This window comes from Carassius auratus, chromosome 21 (assembly GCF_003368295.1).
Source record: "Carassius auratus strain Wakin chromosome 21, ASM336829v1, whole genome shotgun sequence".
Lineage (NCBI taxonomy): Eukaryota > Metazoa > Chordata > Actinopteri > Cypriniformes > Cyprinidae > Carassius > Carassius auratus.
Genome location: NC_039263.1, coordinates 13,996,037 through 14,016,646, shown reverse-complemented (window position 1 = coordinate 14,016,646; position 20,610 = coordinate 13,996,037). Strand labels below are relative to the sequence as shown.

The 20,610-nt window shown below is 39.5% G+C and overlaps 1 protein-coding gene across 17 annotated transcripts in view; it reads right to left on the bottom strand.

Moving 5' to 3' along the window:
* Positions 1-2,267: 2,267 nt before the first annotated feature.
* The window catches only part of LOC113038587 (neural cell adhesion molecule 1-like), a 211,797-nt gene continuing 193,454 nt past the window's right edge, over positions 2,268-20,610 (bottom strand). For 8 of the 17 annotated variants that reach the window (XM_026196122.1, XM_026196127.1, XM_026196123.1 and 5 more), the window contains 6 exons: positions 20,290-20,470; positions 12,665-12,703; positions 12,097-12,295; positions 11,285-11,401; positions 10,454-10,930; positions 2,268-5,237 (listed from right to left, as the gene is read on the bottom strand). In XM_026196122.1, coding sequence (XP_026051907.1) covers positions 5,114-5,237; positions 10,454-10,930; positions 11,285-11,401; positions 12,097-12,295; positions 12,665-12,703; positions 20,290-20,470 — 1,137 coding nt within the window. In that variant the 3' untranslated portion in view covers positions 2,268-5,113. Of the gene's footprint in view, positions 5,238-10,453; positions 10,931-11,284; positions 11,402-12,096; positions 12,296-12,664; positions 12,704-16,401; positions 17,968-20,289; positions 20,471-20,610 lie in introns of those variants that run through there. The other 9 variants (XM_026196134.1, XM_026196135.1, XM_026196139.1 and 6 more) reach the window with 4 other exon arrangements.

Sequence of the window (20,610 nt, the reverse complement as noted above, 5' to 3'; positions counted from 1 at the left end):
CAGACTTGGTTAATGGTTGGTTAATGGTTAAAGCAAAGGTTTAGTAATTCCGTGACCCAGAAGTGACCCAGGACCAGAAGAGCTGCTGCAACATAAGCCTGCCTCATACTACTTCAAACAAGTTCTTCCAGAATAGGTTGTTCCTAACTATTTAATTTGTAACGTGCTTTGAGTGTGAAATGCATCCACAATTGGAGATAATCTATAAACTCTGAAAAAGTGTTTCATCTGCCTCGTCTGGATATGAACAGGTCTCAGATAAGAGCTCTGAAGCCACACACTTCCACTGCAAATACACATATTTAATGGCTATTATTGCACTGGTGATTTAGGTAGTGACAACCTATGCAGGTTTCAGACACACAGATCAGTACCTGATCGATGGGGTCTCTGCTCCCCGTGGAGTCTGTTTCCATAATACAACATTCAGTGGAACCTGCCAGCATCATTTACATAGGTTAAGGGTAATTAACCCAGCTTTAAAATCCAATATCAATGGTCATTTATGAACAAATTCTCAAAAGATATACATTTTCCAGGAACATCGGAAAACTTTATCAATCTTAATTAATCAGACTAATACAAATTTTTCTGCAAATTCTGATAATTAAATGAATTATAATAAACAGTATATATAATAAACTATATAGCATATTAGCCCATTTAATCAAAGGAGACAAAATATGTCACCATATTTTAAGAAGGACTCATTTGAGGTGTTGGTCACACCTATAATATACAGTTATATCCAACATCTTCTCCAGCTCTTCTGTCCATGATGACCAGGCCTTCAGGAACTCAGAAGCTCATGAGTCACATCGAAGCTCGATTTGTGTGCGCATGTGCTAAACGACGTACCTTAGGATCGATAAACCAAGTAGTTAAAACTGTTTGTGACATATAAAAGCTGATATGTTTGATATAGTGAAGTATACAGCATGATAAATGCTAAAAGTTTGTGACAAACTCTTGTGAATCTTGGACTCTTGACTCAACTTTCTCTGTTATATAAACAGGCCACTAATCAAAGCCATTTTAAATTGGAAGCACCTGAATAAAATCTGTGGATTAACTGCAGAGGAAACGGCTGTTGCATTCAAAGCCTATTATTCTGCTGTCATATTTTCTCTGGCTACAAGGTTGAAAAAAGATCTGTCGTTCAAATATGGTAACAATACCACTATGGTAAAAAGGAAAACATGTATCAAAAAAAATGCCTTTGTATGTTTTTAATTAGTCTACATTGGCTTGTTGTGAGTCAACAACCGTTGACAGCGACACATCATTTAGGGCGGTGCTTTACTGCCACCCAGTGGACAAAAACGTGTAAGTGCAACTTACCAGAGAAAACTAGAAATACCTCTTTGGTTCTACCACCGTCATGACTGAGAAATACGACACATTTAATTTGGCATCCCAAATTCACAATGCAGCTGATGAGTTGCTTTGGCAGCAGATAATTTACAGTAAAGGTTTCAAGTCAGTAATGAATCCGTAGCGTCTTTAAACGTAGCAAACTCGACGTAATATAGATTGTGATCTTGTGCGCCATCTGGTGGTGATGGTGCGCGTCTGCAGCACGCGTCTCTCTTTTACTTGTGATTGCACTCTGGGGGTGACTTATTTATATAGCTTATTTTATAGCTAATTTTTGTGGTATACATGACTACAGTAGTAATATTTAATAAGTTATATCCCAAGGCCCAGCACAGATGGTCAACACGTGTATAGACACTTGCATAAAAAAAAAATTTTCAATGTTGCCAAGGAAAAAGTTCATTAAACACAGATCTATTTACACACACACATATAAATTAATTGCAGTGTTGCTATTGTTAACTAAAACAAATCATATTAAAATTGCATTCATGAAATTAAATAAAGATGTATAATACTTAATAAAAGGTTGAAGCAGAAGTACTGAAATTACTAGAAATAACAAGAAAAAAAAGATAAAACTCATACAATTACTTAAACTCAAAACTGAAAATATACAAATAAAAGCTAATTTGCAACATTAATGAATACTATAATAATTTAAATACTAAAATAATTATACTGCATGACTAAAGTGTTCACGTAAACTTCAAATTATAAGTGCCTCTTCAGGCAAGTTACAAGTATTTGTAAAAATGTTTTTTTTTTTCTTGAATTGAAAAACTAGCTTAAATACTGTCTTGCAGATGTCTTATGTCTTTAAGTTTCAACAGCTAAGATCTTGTATAGAACAGATGTGCGTTATGAAAAGATACATTGGAGACAGAAAATATTTTTCTCATTTTATTGAACACAAGAATTTTTTTTGACAGAATGAAGTCAGATTTTGTTGTCGGTTAGTATTTACAGCAGTGGCAGGGGGGTGGAAGTGACATTTGATCTGTTAAAATCTGTATGCAACTGTGAGAAGGGCCTCCCACTATGGTATGAAGTGACAGATGTCTTATAAAGGTCTGAGATGAAAATGAAATGATGAGAGAAACCATTAAACCCCACACAGGCTTAAAGGGACAGTTCCCCGCAAAATTTAAATTCTGTCATTAATCACTCTCCCTCATGGTGTTCCAAACCCGTAAGACCTTCTTTCATCTTCACAACACAATATAAGATATTTTTGATGAAATCTGAGGCCTTTCTGACCCTCCCATAGACAGCAAGGTAACTATTTTTTTTCTGTGCCTTGACCATGGTATTTACCTCGCTGTCTATGGAGGGTCAGAGAGCTCTCAGATTTCATCAAAAATATCTCGGTTTGTGTTCTTATGATGAATGAAGGTGTTACGGGTTTGGAACGACATGAAGGAGAGTGATTAATGACAGAATTTTCATTTTTGGGTGAACTATCCCTTTAATCTGCACAGATGACAAGCCTTACATGCTTTGGAAACAATCGTTTGAACAGACTTTTGTCTTTAAAAAGTGGCAAGATGGCACGGTCGCGTGGCTATCTGTGTACAAACAAATTGGTCCCACATTAAATGGCAGTATGAATCAAAAGCTTGTTTTTCAGAGCTCGTGTGCCTCCCGGTACAGATTCTACAAGCCTCTCAGATGCTTATTAGACCAGAATCCTGCTGGAAACACTTTAAAACAACTTTCATTATTAATATTACTACATACCGAACGCTTAAAAGAACTCAAAACGTACATTCAAGTAGCATAATGTTTAAAGACTCAATAATGAAAGTTATCTCCACTTCCTGCTCGTCTTGTAAAAGCAAAAGTGAGAACAGCGAACGTACGAATGACAAAAGTTCACCGACATTCAGATAAATGTACAAGCCTTTGACAATTCAATTCGTAACCGTAACACCAATGACATCTAGTTTAGAATACATCGCATGCTTATTTCAGGTTTAAAAAATAGATGTCACTGACAAGGCATTTGACCAAACGGGATGAACAAGAGATTTTGTAACTAAATGGCGGGTGAGCAGGCAACCCTCAGGCACCTATGAGACGAAATGCATCGAGGCAGTTTTCTGTGTGAATATATTTATATATGTATATATATATATATATATATAGGTATTATTTTGCATCAGTTAAATAGAGGCATGTTGTTGAGATTTTAAGAAAACCACGATCCATTTACACCCTCAGACCCAAAAGACCAAGTGACGACACATTTGATCAAGAAAGAAAACTAATATTTTCACAGTTTACAGATCTGGGGCATGTTGTCACAGAGCATGGGGCCTGCATACGAGGGGATGGTTTTACTGAAGGCACCAACTCCTTTTGTGTCCGTATTCCACTTCTGCTGCCATCATTGTTTTGTTGTTTTTTTTAACATCTTTTTTTTGATTCTTATCATGATGAACATCGTTTAAACTAACAGCTACGGCTTTCACAACCTATGGAAACTCTTTTTTTTTTTTTCGATTCTAGTACAAAGAACACACTGTATTCACACACTAGGATTTTCACGCATTCACAGTGCACAAGCTTGCAGCCTAAAGATTGAGAAACACTGTACAGAAAAAAAAAAAAAAGGAAGGCTGAATATTGTTTATGCTACGATCCACACCGGTGTACTATGGCTTAAATAAAAAGTCAAACAATAATTTGGCCATCGAAGACATGAAAAACCGACAAACATTTGCATTTTCATCAGTAGCAAAGATGCAGGGCTTCATTCTAATGCAACATCTATCAATTATATGGGCAAAGGAACAACAGGCAGACATCATGTGGGACGTCCCACGAGCGTTTCGCACACATGTGCACCTGATGTTTTCGTTAGGCCACAACAGCGACGCTTGAACTGTATTCTCTGTATTCGAGGATTTGTGGGAGGTTTTTAAGTGAGGATCAGAAGACTGACTCTCAATCCTCTGTTAAAGAACTCAAGTAAAGAAGAAACTCTTAAGGTAGCGGATGTGTTGTAATATAAAAGAAAATATAAAACGGGGAAAAAGTAGTAGTGGTGTTTTGTATAGTAGAACTCTAACCGCTAGTTCCGACCTCTACCCTGCGTGATCGTTTGTGTCGGGTTTGAAGCAAATGGCATGTCAATGAGGGATATCCTTGTAAAATGCTGTAAACACTTCAGGGTTGGGATAAAATAAGAATAAAAATAATAATTAGACATAGAAAAATAATTCTGCAAAGCAAGCATGCTAAAACTCTATCGCTAACTCTCAAAAAATAATGTGAAAACTAAAATAAAAAAGCAGTGGCTTTTGTACATTATTTAAACACAAAACATCAAAAATGTTCCCCAGAAATTCATATGTGGTAGACAATAATATAATGGCAATACTGCATGTAATAAAACGGGACATAATTGAAACGGCGGAATGTGTAAAGGCAAAATCTACTGTATTTCTCATACTGAACTTCCTCGAAAAAACGTTGAGTGTGTTTGAAAGACACTGATCTTACAGAGGTCAAGGAGACTGCGCTAGAGGTAAAGAATCTTTCCTTCGTGCGTTGGTGAAAGAAATGAAACATTTATAAAAAAATAAAAGGCATGTGCGCGAGCTCATTAGGTGCTCTATACATCTACAGATGTGTTTTGCTCGGCGAACTCAAAGACACTGAAGAAAGAAAGCCTTGTGTTTCAGATGGGATGGTGGTGGTCTGCGACTGTCGAGCGCTCGTCGGTTCCGGATCATGCTTTGCTCTCGTTGCCGTTCGCCTGGGGGGCTTCATTAGGGACTGTCTTCACCTCCGCCGGGGTTTTGTTTACCTCCGTCTCCGGGGCTTTACTTTTGTCTTCCACACCGATTTTTCCACTAGGGGAAAGAGAAAAGAGAAGTTTATTAGCAGAGTCTTTCAGTCCTCTGTTTGGCTGCGTTCGCTCTTTATATTATAAGGATCGGCTCACCCAAAAATGACTGTTCTGTTATGATTTATTCACCTTCATGTTTTGTCAAACCTGTGCGAGTTTCTTTGAAAAGATGGGGTTTGATGAAACTGAAGAATATGCTAGGAATTATTTTTAATATAATGAAAGTGAATGGAGACTGGTGCTCGATGCTCCATAGATGACAAAGAAACACCATATAATGATCAGAAGTGGTTGACATGAGTCATGGTCAAAGTCTTCATACATCAGGCCTAGGTTTCTTTGTATGTTCATGAGGGAAGTAACAATGTCTGGATTTGCGAGGGTATGATTTGAGTCAAATCTTGGTGCAGACAAAATATTTGAAAATATTTTAAAACAGTTAATTTTGTGAAAAACTTTACTTAAAATATAAAATATCTGTTTCCTAATTGAATGTTTAAAAAAAAAATAATGTCCATCATGTCTTTAATGTCCATGATCCTTCAGAAATTATTTTAATATACTGAACCGATGCTAAAGAAACATTTCTAATTATTAATGCTGAAATATTTTTTTTTGTGGAAACTGTAAGACATTCCCAGCCCCCCAGATTTTTTTAATTATTAATGGCTTTAAGTATTAAATAATTTACAAAAAAATGTCTGTGTGTGTGTGTGTGCGTGTGTGTATATATATATATTTATATATATATATATATATATATATATATATACACACACACACACACACACACACACACACACACACAGAAGAGAGCAGTGAGTACATTATTAAAAATGTCTCATGTTTCCAAAAAAAATACAAAAATAAAAATAAAGCAATTTAAGTTTGTAATGGCATGAGGAAAAAAATATGATAACACATTTTTGGGTGAACTGTGCCTTTAATTTTCGAAGGAACAGATTTCCCTGTAGCCAATCAATTTCACAGCTAACAGGATCTGTTTGGTTATCTCATGGTTACATCAAAGATTATTCATGAGCATGAGCATGTGTGAGGACAGAGGAACAGTGCATGCAGGTATGATTCATATGATTTATAATCTTGAAGATAAAGCTTGCTGTGAACAGTAAACCCATGGCACTGGTGCACAGAGCCTGTCTGCTGCAGACACAATCCTCATAAAGCTACGTCAATGTTAACCTCTCCATCTGCAATTATTGGCTGTGTAATAGTTTGTTGATAGACAGAGCGCTTGTCTCTTGGGGTCAGGCTGGAGCAAAAAGCATAATAATAAATAATAAATCATGAATAAATGAAAATCATCCGCTGCAAACAGCCTATTACTGAATATTTTACAGGGCACATAGACGTTTGTTCTCAAGGGAGCTGACAGAGCACATAGTGGGTCTTGAAAAAAGGAAGTTTACTTGAATTATTTCGCAGTAGGCTGATTCTTCCGGAGCGCTGATAATTCCTGTAATGGAATTGACTGTACTGGTGTGCCAAATCATTCATAAATGCATAATGAACCACGAAAATTAAAGATGAGCTTTGCTGGCAGGCAATCGAGAGGGACAGTCCCTGTCGCATTTCTGACACGTTCCCTTCTGTCGTATTTTTAGCACACCTGCCTTAATGCCAGGTAGATATCAGCTGTGAATGGCTGTTCCTTATATTCCTCAAACATGTCCAGACAGCAACGGCTTCTACACCCTGACGCAGGACCACCGGTGGCAGTGTGGAGCGCTCTTGCATTCTGCAGATCCACAGAGAGGCTTTGTAGGGAAGACAACGGGAGTAGTGGAGTGAGGGCGTCTCGTGTTACAATCTACACGATCTCAGCGGTACGACACAAGAGCAAGCTGCTTTGTCGGGGTCCGAGGTCTGAGTTGTTTGTTCCCCGGCTGAATGTCATTACGCTCCTCACAATAAAGCTATCTGATCACACTCTGGGCTCTTATGAAGAGCAGCCAAGACACAAACAGTGGCCCATGGGTGGCACATGCTACTATTTCATTTTCTTTGATTAATCGTACTGAAAGAAGCGTTTAATTTAGCCCCAACCTCAAGGATGCGACAAATCTGGTCTTGCACAACGAGCTTCATCTCGTCTGTTTCCAAAATGTATGCGGATTCGCGCCACATGTTCATTTTCTTACAGAGTAAAAAAACATCGCAGAGCGGGGAAAACACAGACAACGAGTTGACTGACAAGTCAGAGCAGCTCACTTTTGATGAAACAAAGTCTCAGCATTCAACTTCTGTTGGCTTATTAAGAATTTCAAACGATAAATATAAATTTGGAGCTCTTTAGTGGCATGACGGTTCATGCGCACAAGCAAAGCAGGAAGAGTGCCTTCTAATTAGCATGAAATAAACATTGAATGAACATCTGATCCATGCTGAAATATACACTAAAACTTATAGTGTCTCATGTAATCATCCAATTAACATTTCAATCGCGGAAAGACCACAGCTAGAATACATTGTCACATAACAGCAGAAAATCCATTCTGTGTCCATAAACTAGTGAGAAAAATGCACACTAGAGAGGCGAATTTAGCAACAAATGAACATTTACTAGCTTTATATTTACTCATAATAGCTCTTTTAATTTCTAATTAATAACATGTATAGATATATGGTTATTATAAAAAACAAAATTGTACACAAATCAATTGTTACTTATTATCCCTGTATACTTTAGTTCAGAAAAACTGAGATTCCAATTGCAAGCTTGTTCATTATTCCGGAATAATTCTCACTCCAGGAGGAACTCAAAAGTTGGCAGCCCTGTCTGAAGCATATTGAAGTTTTAGGTTTCCTGAGCAACATTTACAAAATTCACTGTAGTTAATGTTAGATCTTTTGCTCCAAACCACTGGTTATTGAGAGGATAGAAATAAGAGATATAAGACTAACCAATAGACTTATTTCAATAGACAAACATTTGAAGTTATGGTATGTTTAACTAATGTAGGGTAATGTGAATTAATCAGCAATCATAGCCATTTTTAAGCAAGTTCAGAGTTACACACTGGTTTTCTTCCGTGTTCTAGCCCTGGCCACTCCATGTATAAAACTCTAGCTCCACCACTGGACACAAAGCATCATTATTCCTTCTGAACAAGCTGAGGCTCCAGCAAGAAAACCTTCCATCTTTTGTCAGTTCGCATCCTTGGTGAGATGTCTTTAAAAGTACAAACTCTCATTCTTGAAGTGGAAAAACTCTTGACTTTAGGCGTCTTGAGAGTCTAAAGACGGCAGAGTTTCCATTGATATTCTGCTGGTTCTGTGAAGACCAGGGAAGTTACTCAGGTAGTCGGAAATCTACAGACGGAGCCAATAAGCCCAGGTGGCAACCAATGAGGGCAGCTTCCCTGGAGCGTTCCTGCTCAAATTAGACAACTGAGCCGAACTGAGAGAGAGAGAACAAGCCTGACGTGCGCTGACTGGGCTAAACATAGAAAGCGCAAACTACAGAGCACAAATGGAAGCGGGGAAAACAAAGTCTCTGGTAAATATTTAACAAACGCCATGCTCCCGCTAATTCCCTGCTGGAAGTCTTGGCTGACTGTTTAACAGCCGATTTTCTCTGTACTTCGCAACAGAGCGAGAGAGAGTGTGCTACTGAGGAGCCTGATTCACGCGAGTCTGGAGACGCAGCTACCTCTGGCTCCATTAGGCAGCTCCACAAAGCTAGCAGGACTGAATCTGTCAGATGTGAAATGTACGTTTAATTTTGTAATATGCGCTCTTGAATGAATAAAAACCGCTGCTATTCTGAGACGCTGCTCTGGTGCTCTCAGCACGGCTCCAGCGACTGAGAAACAGGCTTATTTCATGTATGTATATTTTGCACATTCTAGCTGAAATTTTCACTGGTTTTAGTTCAGTTTCACAACAACATTTGCAAAGTGCTTGCGAACAATAAAATGTGCTGTAAAACAATTGCAGCTACTATCATTCTGGCGTCTCTGGCACATTTATGATTCAGAGCCATGGACCAAATCTTTTGTCAGATGGAGAACAAGTCCTGGCTGCTTTTGCTAAAGTTTGCAAAGTTCATGGCAGAGATTTTCTGGAATATATTCAAGACTTGTTTGAGGCCATTTGGATCAACTAAAAGGACTCTAATTTAATTTGTGTTGTCTTCACAATGCCTCACAGAGACGTTATTTTCAGTAACAATGTTTGTTAAAGTTCTGTAAAGTTTGGGGTCAATGTTGTTTTTGAAAGTCTCTTCTCTTCATAAAGCTTGGATTTATTTGATAAAAATACAGTAAAAACAGTAATGTTGTGAAATATTATTACAGTTTAATATAGCTGTTTTCTATTTGAACATATATTTTAAATGTAATTGATTACTGTGATCGCAAAGCTGGATTTCAGTGTCACATGATCCTTTAGAAATCATACTAATATGCTGATCTGCTGCTTAAGAAACATTTCTTATTATTATCAATGCTAGAATTTTGATCATTTATAATGATACAATTATTTATTTAGCAGTGTATCTGCTCCTAAACATCATATACAAGTGAAATATTTTACATCCGTAGCACATCTTTAATGACTGTAACGACTAATGAATATATATTTTTTTCACTGCAGTTTTTTCCTAGTTTTTCCTTCCATCAGCTGGCCATCTGAAGTTGGCCATTTCACCCACGGGGCACAAATGACAACGTACCTCATCCGCTGTGTTAATGTAATTACAACGATCATACATTAGCCTTCTCTAAGACGCGCTTTTTTTCAATAGCACCATTAAGGCTGCTAATTTATTTCTCACTGTCCTTTTCAGCTTTGAAAGCCATCATTTAAAACCATCAGCTGTGGAATTGTGCCATTCGTGACAACCAGTCATTGTGAGGCTCTGCCAGCGATAATGGAGGAATCAATTAGCTTGCTCCGAAAAACAAAACCAAGAGAACAATTTTACACATTTATAATGCCGGTGTGCTTTGCAGCGCCGTCACTGAACTGGTTTTTACAGAGGCGCATATTAACCCGCACAAGCTGTCTCAGCGCACCAAGTTATCTCTCATTTGAATACCAAAGGGAATACGCTAGGATTGAAGAGGCAAATTCAGATTTTACATTAAGAAGTGAGAAGAAACTGAAGAGGAAGGGGGGTGACGAAGAAAACAGGTAGTGAGAAATTGGAGATGGTTATGGACACAAACACAACTAAACATCTAGAGGTGGCCATACTCGTCCTGGTTGGGTGCGGACGGTGCGCTGGAGGAGTCGCTGGAGGGCTTGGCCAGCGCATCCTTGGCAAGGTCACTATCTGTGGTCTGGTGAGCTCCTCCCTGTACCTGAGAGTCCTTACTTTGGGGCACACTGGCCGGGCTCTGGCAATCGGCTTTGGCTAGATTTGCAGGGATTGAATCAGACGGTTGGGGGGCATCTAAGGACTTTGAGGTCTGGTTTGAGGGCGTATTGCTCAGGTCAACCAGAGGGGCCACGGCTGCAGGAGCAGCTTGTGGGGAGGTGGGAGAGGTGACGCTAGGTTTGGGGGTGCTGGATTGGGGGGTGACTTTTGGGGCCATTTTAGGGTCGGCCACAGGGGCGGTGCTTGAGGTAAGGGTGGTGCTATCGCTAGCAGGACTGTCAGTGCCGGGGTCTGAGTTAGTGGTTACAGAGGGAAGCAAGTCCACTACTGTTGCTGTGGTGTCAGCAGCGTGCCTGTGAGGACAGTGGGAAGAGAGAGAGCGAGAGAGAGAGAGAGAGAGAGAGAGAGAGAGAGAGAGAGAGATAGAGAGAGAGGAGAGACGGGGGGAAGGTGATCCACACAAAGAAAAAGGAGGGGGAGGGAGGGAAGGCCAAGGCAAAACATACACATACATCAGTAAGTCCAACATGCATTTCAAAATCAAACATACCATGTTAGGTACAGTAATCACAAAAAGTGAGGGGTGTGTGATATCTACACCATTAAACTACAACAGAAAGACTGTTAAACACAAGTAGATGTTAATAAGCTAAAGAAAGACCAGACTTTTGGGTTTTGGCCCAGGTGTGTGTGTTTTAGGGACTCACTCAGGGTCGGTCAGAGGGGTGGTCTCATTAGGTTCGGTGGGTCCTCCTCCTTCATGGTTTGGTGTGTGTTCCTCCTCAGTCCTTACCTCCACAATGGGCTCCTTAGAGTCATCCTTACTGTAAAACATGTCACACCAGAGTTACCGACATTAACAAACATCACAAGGGATGTGGATTAATAGCTTGCAAACATGTAGTGAACATTGTTGGCTAACACAGATTTGTTCAAATTAGCAGCACTGATAAAATGGGTTGACTATTATAAACAAATAGGTTTGTCTTGCACCATATGGCGTACTTTTCTGGCAAAAGTGTGTTTATATTCATTTATAGCTGTCATGGTATTAAAGTAAGAAATGTAAGGGAAAATCTGCTTCTTTTTTTAAAAGAAAAACATATGTTGAAAAAAAGGCTACTGTCAGATTTATTTAAAATGTATAATTTTTGTAAAACTAAGGTAAGGTAACAGAAAAAGCAATAAAAGTGCAATAAAATTACATCCAAATCTGGATAACTTGCTAGTTAAAAATAGTTGCATAACATTTTCAAAGGCTACTAAAACAGATGCAAATGCACCTCCTTTTCATTCCTAACCAAGCATGCACCTCTCCTCCTCTCCTTATCTCAACCCTGCTGCCATGAGCCAATATTCACATCGTTCTCATTCACAGAGTCAGATATTCACAATCAGCCCTGCCTCAAGCCCTCCTGTAGAGCTGATGGGAGCGATAATGATAGGAGAGCCATGAGGGATGGCGTTATCGGACAAGGGAACACACACAGATGAGAGGGAAAGGAAAAGACAGGCTCACGTGAAAGCGGCTTTTCCCTCCTCGATATCCTTCCCTTTGGCCGAGGGCCCAGACTTGCCACAGAAGTTGACGGCGATGCACATGAGAAGCCCACACTTGTTGAGGAAGTAGCATGTGACGTCCACGCCGAAGAGGAGCAGGATGAAGACCACCATAAGGATGCCCACGATAGCTCCAGTGCTCAACCCTGAGCTGGTTTCTTTAGGAAGGAGGAAGGGGAGAAAGTCAAAACCAGATGATGTCACTGCACACCAGGCCTTAAAGTGTGAGGCTTTTCCACAGTGCCATGATCTATGCAGTCTAGAAAAAATATCAGTCTATTTTGTATGTTGTATTAATTTGAAGTGAGCAGAAAGGATTGGCTTGTTGAAGGCAGTTAGGTTTAAAGCCAACACACTCAGAGAAACACATACAGGTGAATTCACTAAACAACTGGACTTTTACATACTACGTCTTATTCACTAACCACTAGCAATCCAGGAACTAAATGCGCTGAATTGCACTGCTTTGTATTTAAATTAAAGGGACAGTTCACCCAAAAATGAATATTCTGTCATAATTTACTCACCTTCGTGTTGTTTCAAACCTGTGTGCGACTTACTTTCTTCTGTGGAACACAAAAGAGGAACGTTTCAATAGTTTTTTCGCTATAAAATTAGAAAAACAAGTTGCAGAACAACACTGGGTCTCATTTACATTCATTCTATGGAAAAAAAATGACATTTATTTTGCTTGTTCTTGAGTTAAGAAAGTCATACTGGTTTCAAATAACATGAGGGTGAGTAAATGATGACAAATGATACATTTTTTTGAATGAACTGTCCCTTTAAGTTACTATACTGCATTTGGTGAAATGTTACTCTCTCTGTAAATTAGGAACTGAAGCTCACAAAAACATAACGTCAAGCCTTTCAAGAGCGGTTAACAGAATTGTATTTGTTTGTGTACATTTTCTATTAATCATGGCAGCAGTAATTCATCAAATGATAATCGAGCAATGGAGAAGAACGTTATAACCGGGCGTACATCCAAATGTGTGGTGTAGATGAGTCCATTTTTCACATTATAAAGAGGTGCCTGAATCACAGAGTTAAAACCATGCTGTACACTTCCAGCAAAGTATGCCAGATTATGATTGCCTGATATATCCTTCACAACATAGCAAGATCAGGAGTTACGGAGATTAATTAATTATTTGCATCATCAGGATTATTAAAACAACAATCATGTGCAAATGAACAGTGCCATCAGTTGATTCTTAGTGAATTCACCCCCATAATGTTTAGGTTCACCACACAGATTGCCAAAATGGGATGCCTTTCATATGTTATCCACACTGAGTGTTTAACATAGCATCACATACAGGGCATTCATCACTCACATGGAATTGAACCCAGCATGCTTATTCAGAGACATAATTAACTCTCTTTGTACAGAACTTGAGCAGTCTTGCTCAGAACGTTAACTACAAGGCTTGTTCTGTTCGTATTCATGCACATATTTCAATAGAGAAATTGCACTGGCATGGAAAGGTGAAGATAATCTCAATATTCAGCTCTTAATGCATTCACTTATGGGGTAACTCCTGCATAGACACGCACATAAAACACACAAATGGAAGCAATACAGATGAAAATAAAAGAAAACACCATGTTAAAGGAACAACGCTTAAGCAAGATGGAGAAACACAAGCAGAACTGTGTTTTCAGCTCTTGAAAACACAGACTACTTACCAGGAATGACAAGCTATACCACGAAAATGCTAAATAACTACAGGATCTACTAAGACGGATGGGTATGGTCTGGATCAGTGAACATAATGCACAATTAAAATGTGGTTTAATAAACATTAGTTATATGGATCTTAATGCTGCATCGGTGAACATGGCAATTTATATTAACTCGAATTAATATATGCTGAAATATTTAATTGAGTTGAGGGAAGATGAATTTTTTGTCATCATAATAGTTAAACCATGTGGACGACCAGCATGCTTTAGGACTAACAAAGGGAGATCTGATGTGGCTAAAAGCAAAAACAAATTCTGATTTAAAAAAATAAAATAAACAATTGAGACAGGTAAAAAGCTAATTCCTACTATCATAAAGCAGTTGTTCTGTAATAGGTCGTTTTATCCTTAAAACATCTTCATTGTAAGCAAAATCACTTTTTTCCTTATATATATATATTTTTTTTTTGAAGCCAACATGTTATATTATCAAAGCAGAATATGATGTTTCAGTCCCAGTATACTGTGTGTGTGTGTGCATGTATATATATACACATATACACATATATATACACACACACACACACACACACACACACACACAGAGTATACTGAGACTGAAACAGCACAGCACAGCTTTGATGATATAACATGTTGGCTTCAAAACATTATGCTAACATAGTTTATTGTTAGTCTAACACTCAGTTGGTAGTTCATTCAAGTATTCTTGTGAGTACACAGCATAGATTATACCGTGAATTAAGATGAACAAGATGACTGAATTTGCAATTAGGCTTATATCGAGTTCTAGGCAACTTCACATGAAGTGTCTCTAATGAAACGTCCTTCTAAATCATTGATGGAGCCACATAAAGACCTAAAACACATCTACGTGTATTAAGGAGATTATGAATTATGGATGTACTCAACAGAAACCTGGAGGAAAAATGCATTAGTCAAACCTATTCTAAGAAGAAGAAGAAGAAAAACACCTCATCTCAGCCTGCAGCTCCACATGAGTCTTAATGCTCTCAGAATACTGTGCTCAAAACTTGCAATAGACTTACAATAATACCAAATATATCATTAATTTAAACCAAGAAACCGGTATGATAGGTAATCTGGCGCTGTGGACTTTGTGATAAAATCTAACCATCCTAGCAGTCAACACACTCCATGGATGTGTATAAGAGGCTGGGTAACAGGAGGTAGAGCTGACAGACTTAATCTAGCGGCCAGCCAGGAGAGGGCCAAGAGTGCTTCTCCTAGCTCGGGGCACAGACTGGGCCGCACTTGTTTTCCTGAGCTTCAGCCTGCATTTTAACAAGTGCAATAAATCACGGCACACATCTGAGTGCAAAGGCTCAAAAGACCTTGCTCTGCTGACTCAGCAGTGTGCTTGAAAGACACTCGAGCCGTCTCCAAATTTTACAAACATCACATGTTCTGAATCCTGAAAATTGGTGAAAGAAAAAGCTTACAATGTTGTACATGTTATATCTGAGTTTTAGGATGAAACAAGGCAGTTGGGAATACATAGACCGAGTTAGTTGTTCCCATGACAATGCACCTGGAAGTACCTGTATACTGCCGTCTTTGCTCGTACAGTAGGTTTTCAGTTCTGTACACACTTTTCAAGCAAATCACTTGAGTTATAAATAACAGCATGTACAGTACATTTAGAGTCCTGCAGCAGTGATGTCAAAACTCAGAAGACTAATTTATTATGTGTTCTCTAGAGAATTATTATTTCTTTCTTTCAATTTATATGCAAAACAAGGTCCGTGGTGAATGTAAACTGACAACACTTTATTTTGTATTTATTTTTAAATCATGTTGTACAACAAATCATCCGAGTATTGTCAAGTTACCATAGGAAAAACTCTTGGTGAATCAGTCTTCCCAGTTTTGGTGTTATAGCTGCAGCACTCTATATAACAGACATACGAATAAATTTGTGGTTAATTTTGCATAGCCATCAATGTAAAAGCATGTTTTGTGTCTTCTGAATGTAGTTATGGCAGGGGCTAGCAGCTAGCTAATGCTAACTAGTGAAACTATAACCCCTTTGTTGAATATTTCATATAAATGTATTACATAAAGCTACTGCAGGATCGAAATTGAACTGCAGGTGTTATAATAATTTGTAAAAATCTACAAAAGATCACCAAAATGCTTTTTAAAGCATTTCCAGATGCATCTGCTGACTGTGACTTTTCGCTAACAGCCCATTTTAACCTTCATGGCACGATCATTACAAATGTTTTGTCTGTTCTGAAGACTCTCGGGTTACTGAGACACCTCCAGACTCGGCCCTTGTCTCCGTCTCCAGTCACTCTCAGTGATAAGTGTGAACAAGTGGCACTTCTGCCGGTGCCAAGTTTGGATGCCCAAATCATTGTGCCTCTGGTTCTGTTAGTCTGAATGAAGCTGATGATCCATCCGGAGTGGCATTAAACATCCCAGGCGGACTAAACGGGGTGCTGCTTTTCTGCTGAAATGTCACCTAGCACCAACACACAATAATTAAGGACAGAGAAGCACCTGCATATGAATGATGAGCCCCACAAACTGATTGGCACATGCGTTTCCAGGAGTCAAAACTCCAGGGCGCATCACTTTATTACCATGAGAATCCATTCCAAAATGGGAAACAAATGCTACTCCATTTTATTGAACAAACGACCCCCATTCGCTCCCTCATTTATTTCCATAACCCTGCCATAAATATGAGCTTTTATACTGTAAGACACTTAATTACATTAGTTGCTCTTTACTCGACACCCTCCCAGGAAATGCCTGCATAGGTCTTGCATAATAATGACACTCGTATCTCCGTTCTTGATGGCATACGGCAGCCTTGGACATGTAACCTGACCGCCGTCTTCTTTAATACGGACAGCTGGCTGGAGGTCAGTCGTCGTCCATACCTGTATCCATCCATCGATATTGTTCAAGATTGATTTATACGGTTACAATGGAGGGGGTGCCATGCACACAAAAACGCTTGTGGGTTTCGCATTAAAATTCATTCTGGGGGTGTTTATGTTAAATCCTGTCTATACAGGAAAAAAACAGCCTTAAGGAATTTAGCATTTCAGAGATGGTCAATCAGAAGAGCTGCAGAACACTCCTGCCCTTTATAAGTAAAAGGCTCCATGGGTCCCTCTAAACGGACACTGAGCACCATGTAATCATGGGACAAACATGAAACGGCCACGCATTACAGTCCCATGCAGCTCGCTGCCGCGAGGTTTCATCTCCAATCCATGTTGCGTTTGTTAACAACACAAAATAAACAAAAAACTCCATCTAGCTTACCGTATTTTCTTAAAACCTACAATGATTACTGCATGACACCATACTGGTACGTGTATACAAAAAAATGTATTACAGAACATAATTAAATTACACTGTTGAAAATGACACTTATTGATGTGAATGAGTTTAACAGCAGTAGCATTAGTTTTGAACGGTCTTTTCAAGTAAGAAGCAGAGAAAAGAAAATGTAAATAAAAGTCCATTACAGAAAGTATATCTTTTCTGAATCGTCTAAAATTATGTACATTTTGTCACAAAAACCACGTTTTCCATATCAACACACAGACTTGGTGCCTTTTCCTTAAAAACACCCTTCCAAATTAGTTAATAATCTTAATAATAATAACAACAACAAAAATTAATGAAAATAAGGACTTTTTATCTCCTAAATGGGCCCTAGAATAATTATATTGAGATTAATATCAAGAGACTAGGCATCTCTTGATAGGGAAAGATTTTCTACAACACTCCCAAAAAGCCCATGGTTTGAAAAACATCTTTTCAAACACATCAACGTAGCCGTGCTTAAACATAAAATGAATAAGGAACTAAAAATGACAAGAAACAAAAAAAGAAAACAGAATGATACAAGCACCCAACACTCTGCTTAATTACAATACATGTAACTGATAATCTTTTTTGTTTGTTTGTTTAGCCTGCGAGAGGATCAGAAAGGTGTAGAAAACTGAAGGGTGTGGTTGAAGGGTAGACGGGGCTCCTCTCCTCTGGCGAGCCCCGGTTTATGAGAGCACTAGCACAGTCAGCATGGAGAACATGAGAGTGACGAGAGCATACGTCACAGAGGAGCAGCCGAGGGTAGCTGAGACCACACATCCCACACCACCACACCAAAAAAAGACACCCGCAGACCACACGGACAGTGCACAGAAAAAAAATAAAAATGAGGAAAAAATAAAATTTTGAGTGCGCGTTTGAAAATGCGGTGATCCGGTGATGTCCGATTTTACACATGGAGACAGAAAAAGGGAAAAAACAGGGAAAGAAATTGGGAGAAAGGGAGAGAGAAAAAAGAGAGAAAGACAGAGAATAGGTCAAATACAGAAAATTAAGTTCAAAAGGTTAATCAAGATTAGAAAAGAATGTCAAAGGAAAATTCAAGCAAGTTAGTAAAAAACCAAAGTAAGAAGGCGGTAGCATGTTAAAAGCCCAGCAAGTCGAGAATGAAAGGACAACGATAGTCAAGCGATGGGAAACACGGAATGATAAGGGACACGAAGACACGGACAATCAAGAAACACGGATCAGGCTACTTTCCTGGTATTTGACATTGCGTATATACTTGGCAGGCACTTTTGATAAATCTTACATATCTCCCCTCTCTTTAAAGTTGAAGTGTGCAATGTCCTCTCTACTAGCGTCTCCAAACTGTATCGCAACATTAAGAAACAAAAGTGTAATTGACCTAACTATCAAATAGATATTCTCACCCCAAAACCAACGGTCGTTAATAGCATCACAGAGACAGTGTTTATACTTTTTGGAGAATTTCATCTACAAGTGGCTTATTTATAATTGCGCAGCTATAGAGAAGGTATTTTAAAATAATTTAATATTATTAAATAGGAAAACACACACTTCAGCTTTACACAAGTGCTTCCAGAAGATTGCATTTAAATGAATTATAATTAATTCAGATTGAGAAAAACATTCTACAGGAAATAAGGAAACAAACAGGCTTTCATCTCTCAAAGTCGCAAACACCAGGGAAAATGTTGCCCAGTCAGAAGACAAGGCGAAACAAACAGGTTATGATGCAACAGGGTGTAATAATGAGCTGGGTGACTGAATGAGTTTTCCGATGTTACTTAAACTGCACAAACGTTAATCGCCATTGTATTAGAACAGCTTTTATTCCATGTCAACTGTAGCCGGGGAGATTTGGATTACAGGAAGTAGAGCTTTAGCATTTGTCGCACGGCCAGGGCCAAGCTCGACCCGTTACCCATACCACACACGGAAATCCACTGGCTCCCTACTTTAATTCCTGCCAAACTCTCGACGTGTTGACCATCTGCAAGCTGAAGGAATATGTCTTATGATGATAATAGTGTCCTGACAGTTTTAAGGGTTTCTAACCCGTCTCCCGCATGCTGGTCCCAAGCATGAATCGCTGTTTGAGCAGCTGTTTTTGGACCATCGTTTCTAACAGCAGCTGCTCCAGCTGATGCACTGCAGATGTTGGGCTAAAAATAAAGGCGCTTTTTTTAACTCCCACATGTTACACATTGAGGTTAACAACTCTGCAATGTGTAAGTGTGGCGAGAAGGGAAAAGGGACAAAGGAAGGCTTTTCTATCCATCTGAACCTGTCTTGCACAAGTGCTCCGAGATCCAAAGCTCCCACTGCTATATGGCTGCTTCCCACTAAGCGGATGAGAAAAAGCAGGTCTCTTGGCCATGCACCGGCAGATGCCTGTTAGGTCCTCAGTAAAGCATTAAACCATTAATCCTGTTGAGGCGTCATCATGCAAAACCAGAGGATACATCCCCACTGAGAGCGGGCAGATAGTCAGCCCAATTCAATCGGTCTGCCGCAATGAGCCTGAACTGAGCCTCAGTTCAGACTCAAGAAAGAGACAGAGGAAATAGAGAGAGGGCTGATCTAAGGGCCAATTTTTATCAGTGGGGAAGCAGCTCACAAGAAAACAAAAACACAGCACTGCCAATGGAGCACAGACCAAACGAGCCCGTGTTGGAGGGGGTGGATGGTTTAACGGACCTGCTGTGGCTTTTTGCCTCCCGAGAGCCAAATAGGAAATTTCATCTCTGCTGATATCATCTGCAATCGCTCTGAGACGAGCAATAAAGCTAGTGGTAAGAGTCAGGGGGAGGTTGCCGGAGGGGTCAGGGCTCTGGAGAGAAGCTGAAGGTCTCCAGGCTTCACCCGTGGCCACCTCTCACAGACATTTATCCCTCTGCACTCTTAGTACTCTTAGATTGTGTCAAATTACTCTCTGGAGGGAGGCCAGGCCACAACCTGAATTGACACAAGGGTGGCCAGTGTAATCCACAACAAGACCTGCTAGTAGGATGGGGTTAACAGGGGTTGGGTTTAGGCGGTCGGGCTGTTGGCTGTTCTGGATGGCAGTGGCTGTGCTTCAGGGTTAAGGGGTAGGCCGTACCTGGGATGGCGGTGGGTTCTGGCAAGGTCCTGAAGGAGAGTTTGCCGGGGTCAGATCGTCCTCTCTGGTTTTCGGCAATGACGTAGACCTCGTACTCCGTGTTCCAGTCCAGACCTCGCAGAATAACGTACTCACTGCCGTTGGGCACACGGATCTCCGGCTTCCAGTCCTGGCGATTCTTCTACGGACACATGTGGACACTCTTTAAGCACGGATGGTATATAAGGGTCAATGACACAATGCTCATTTCCATGCTATTAATGTATTATCTATTTAGTACGTATTCCAAATTTCTTCAAAAAATAATACAATTCTCATTGA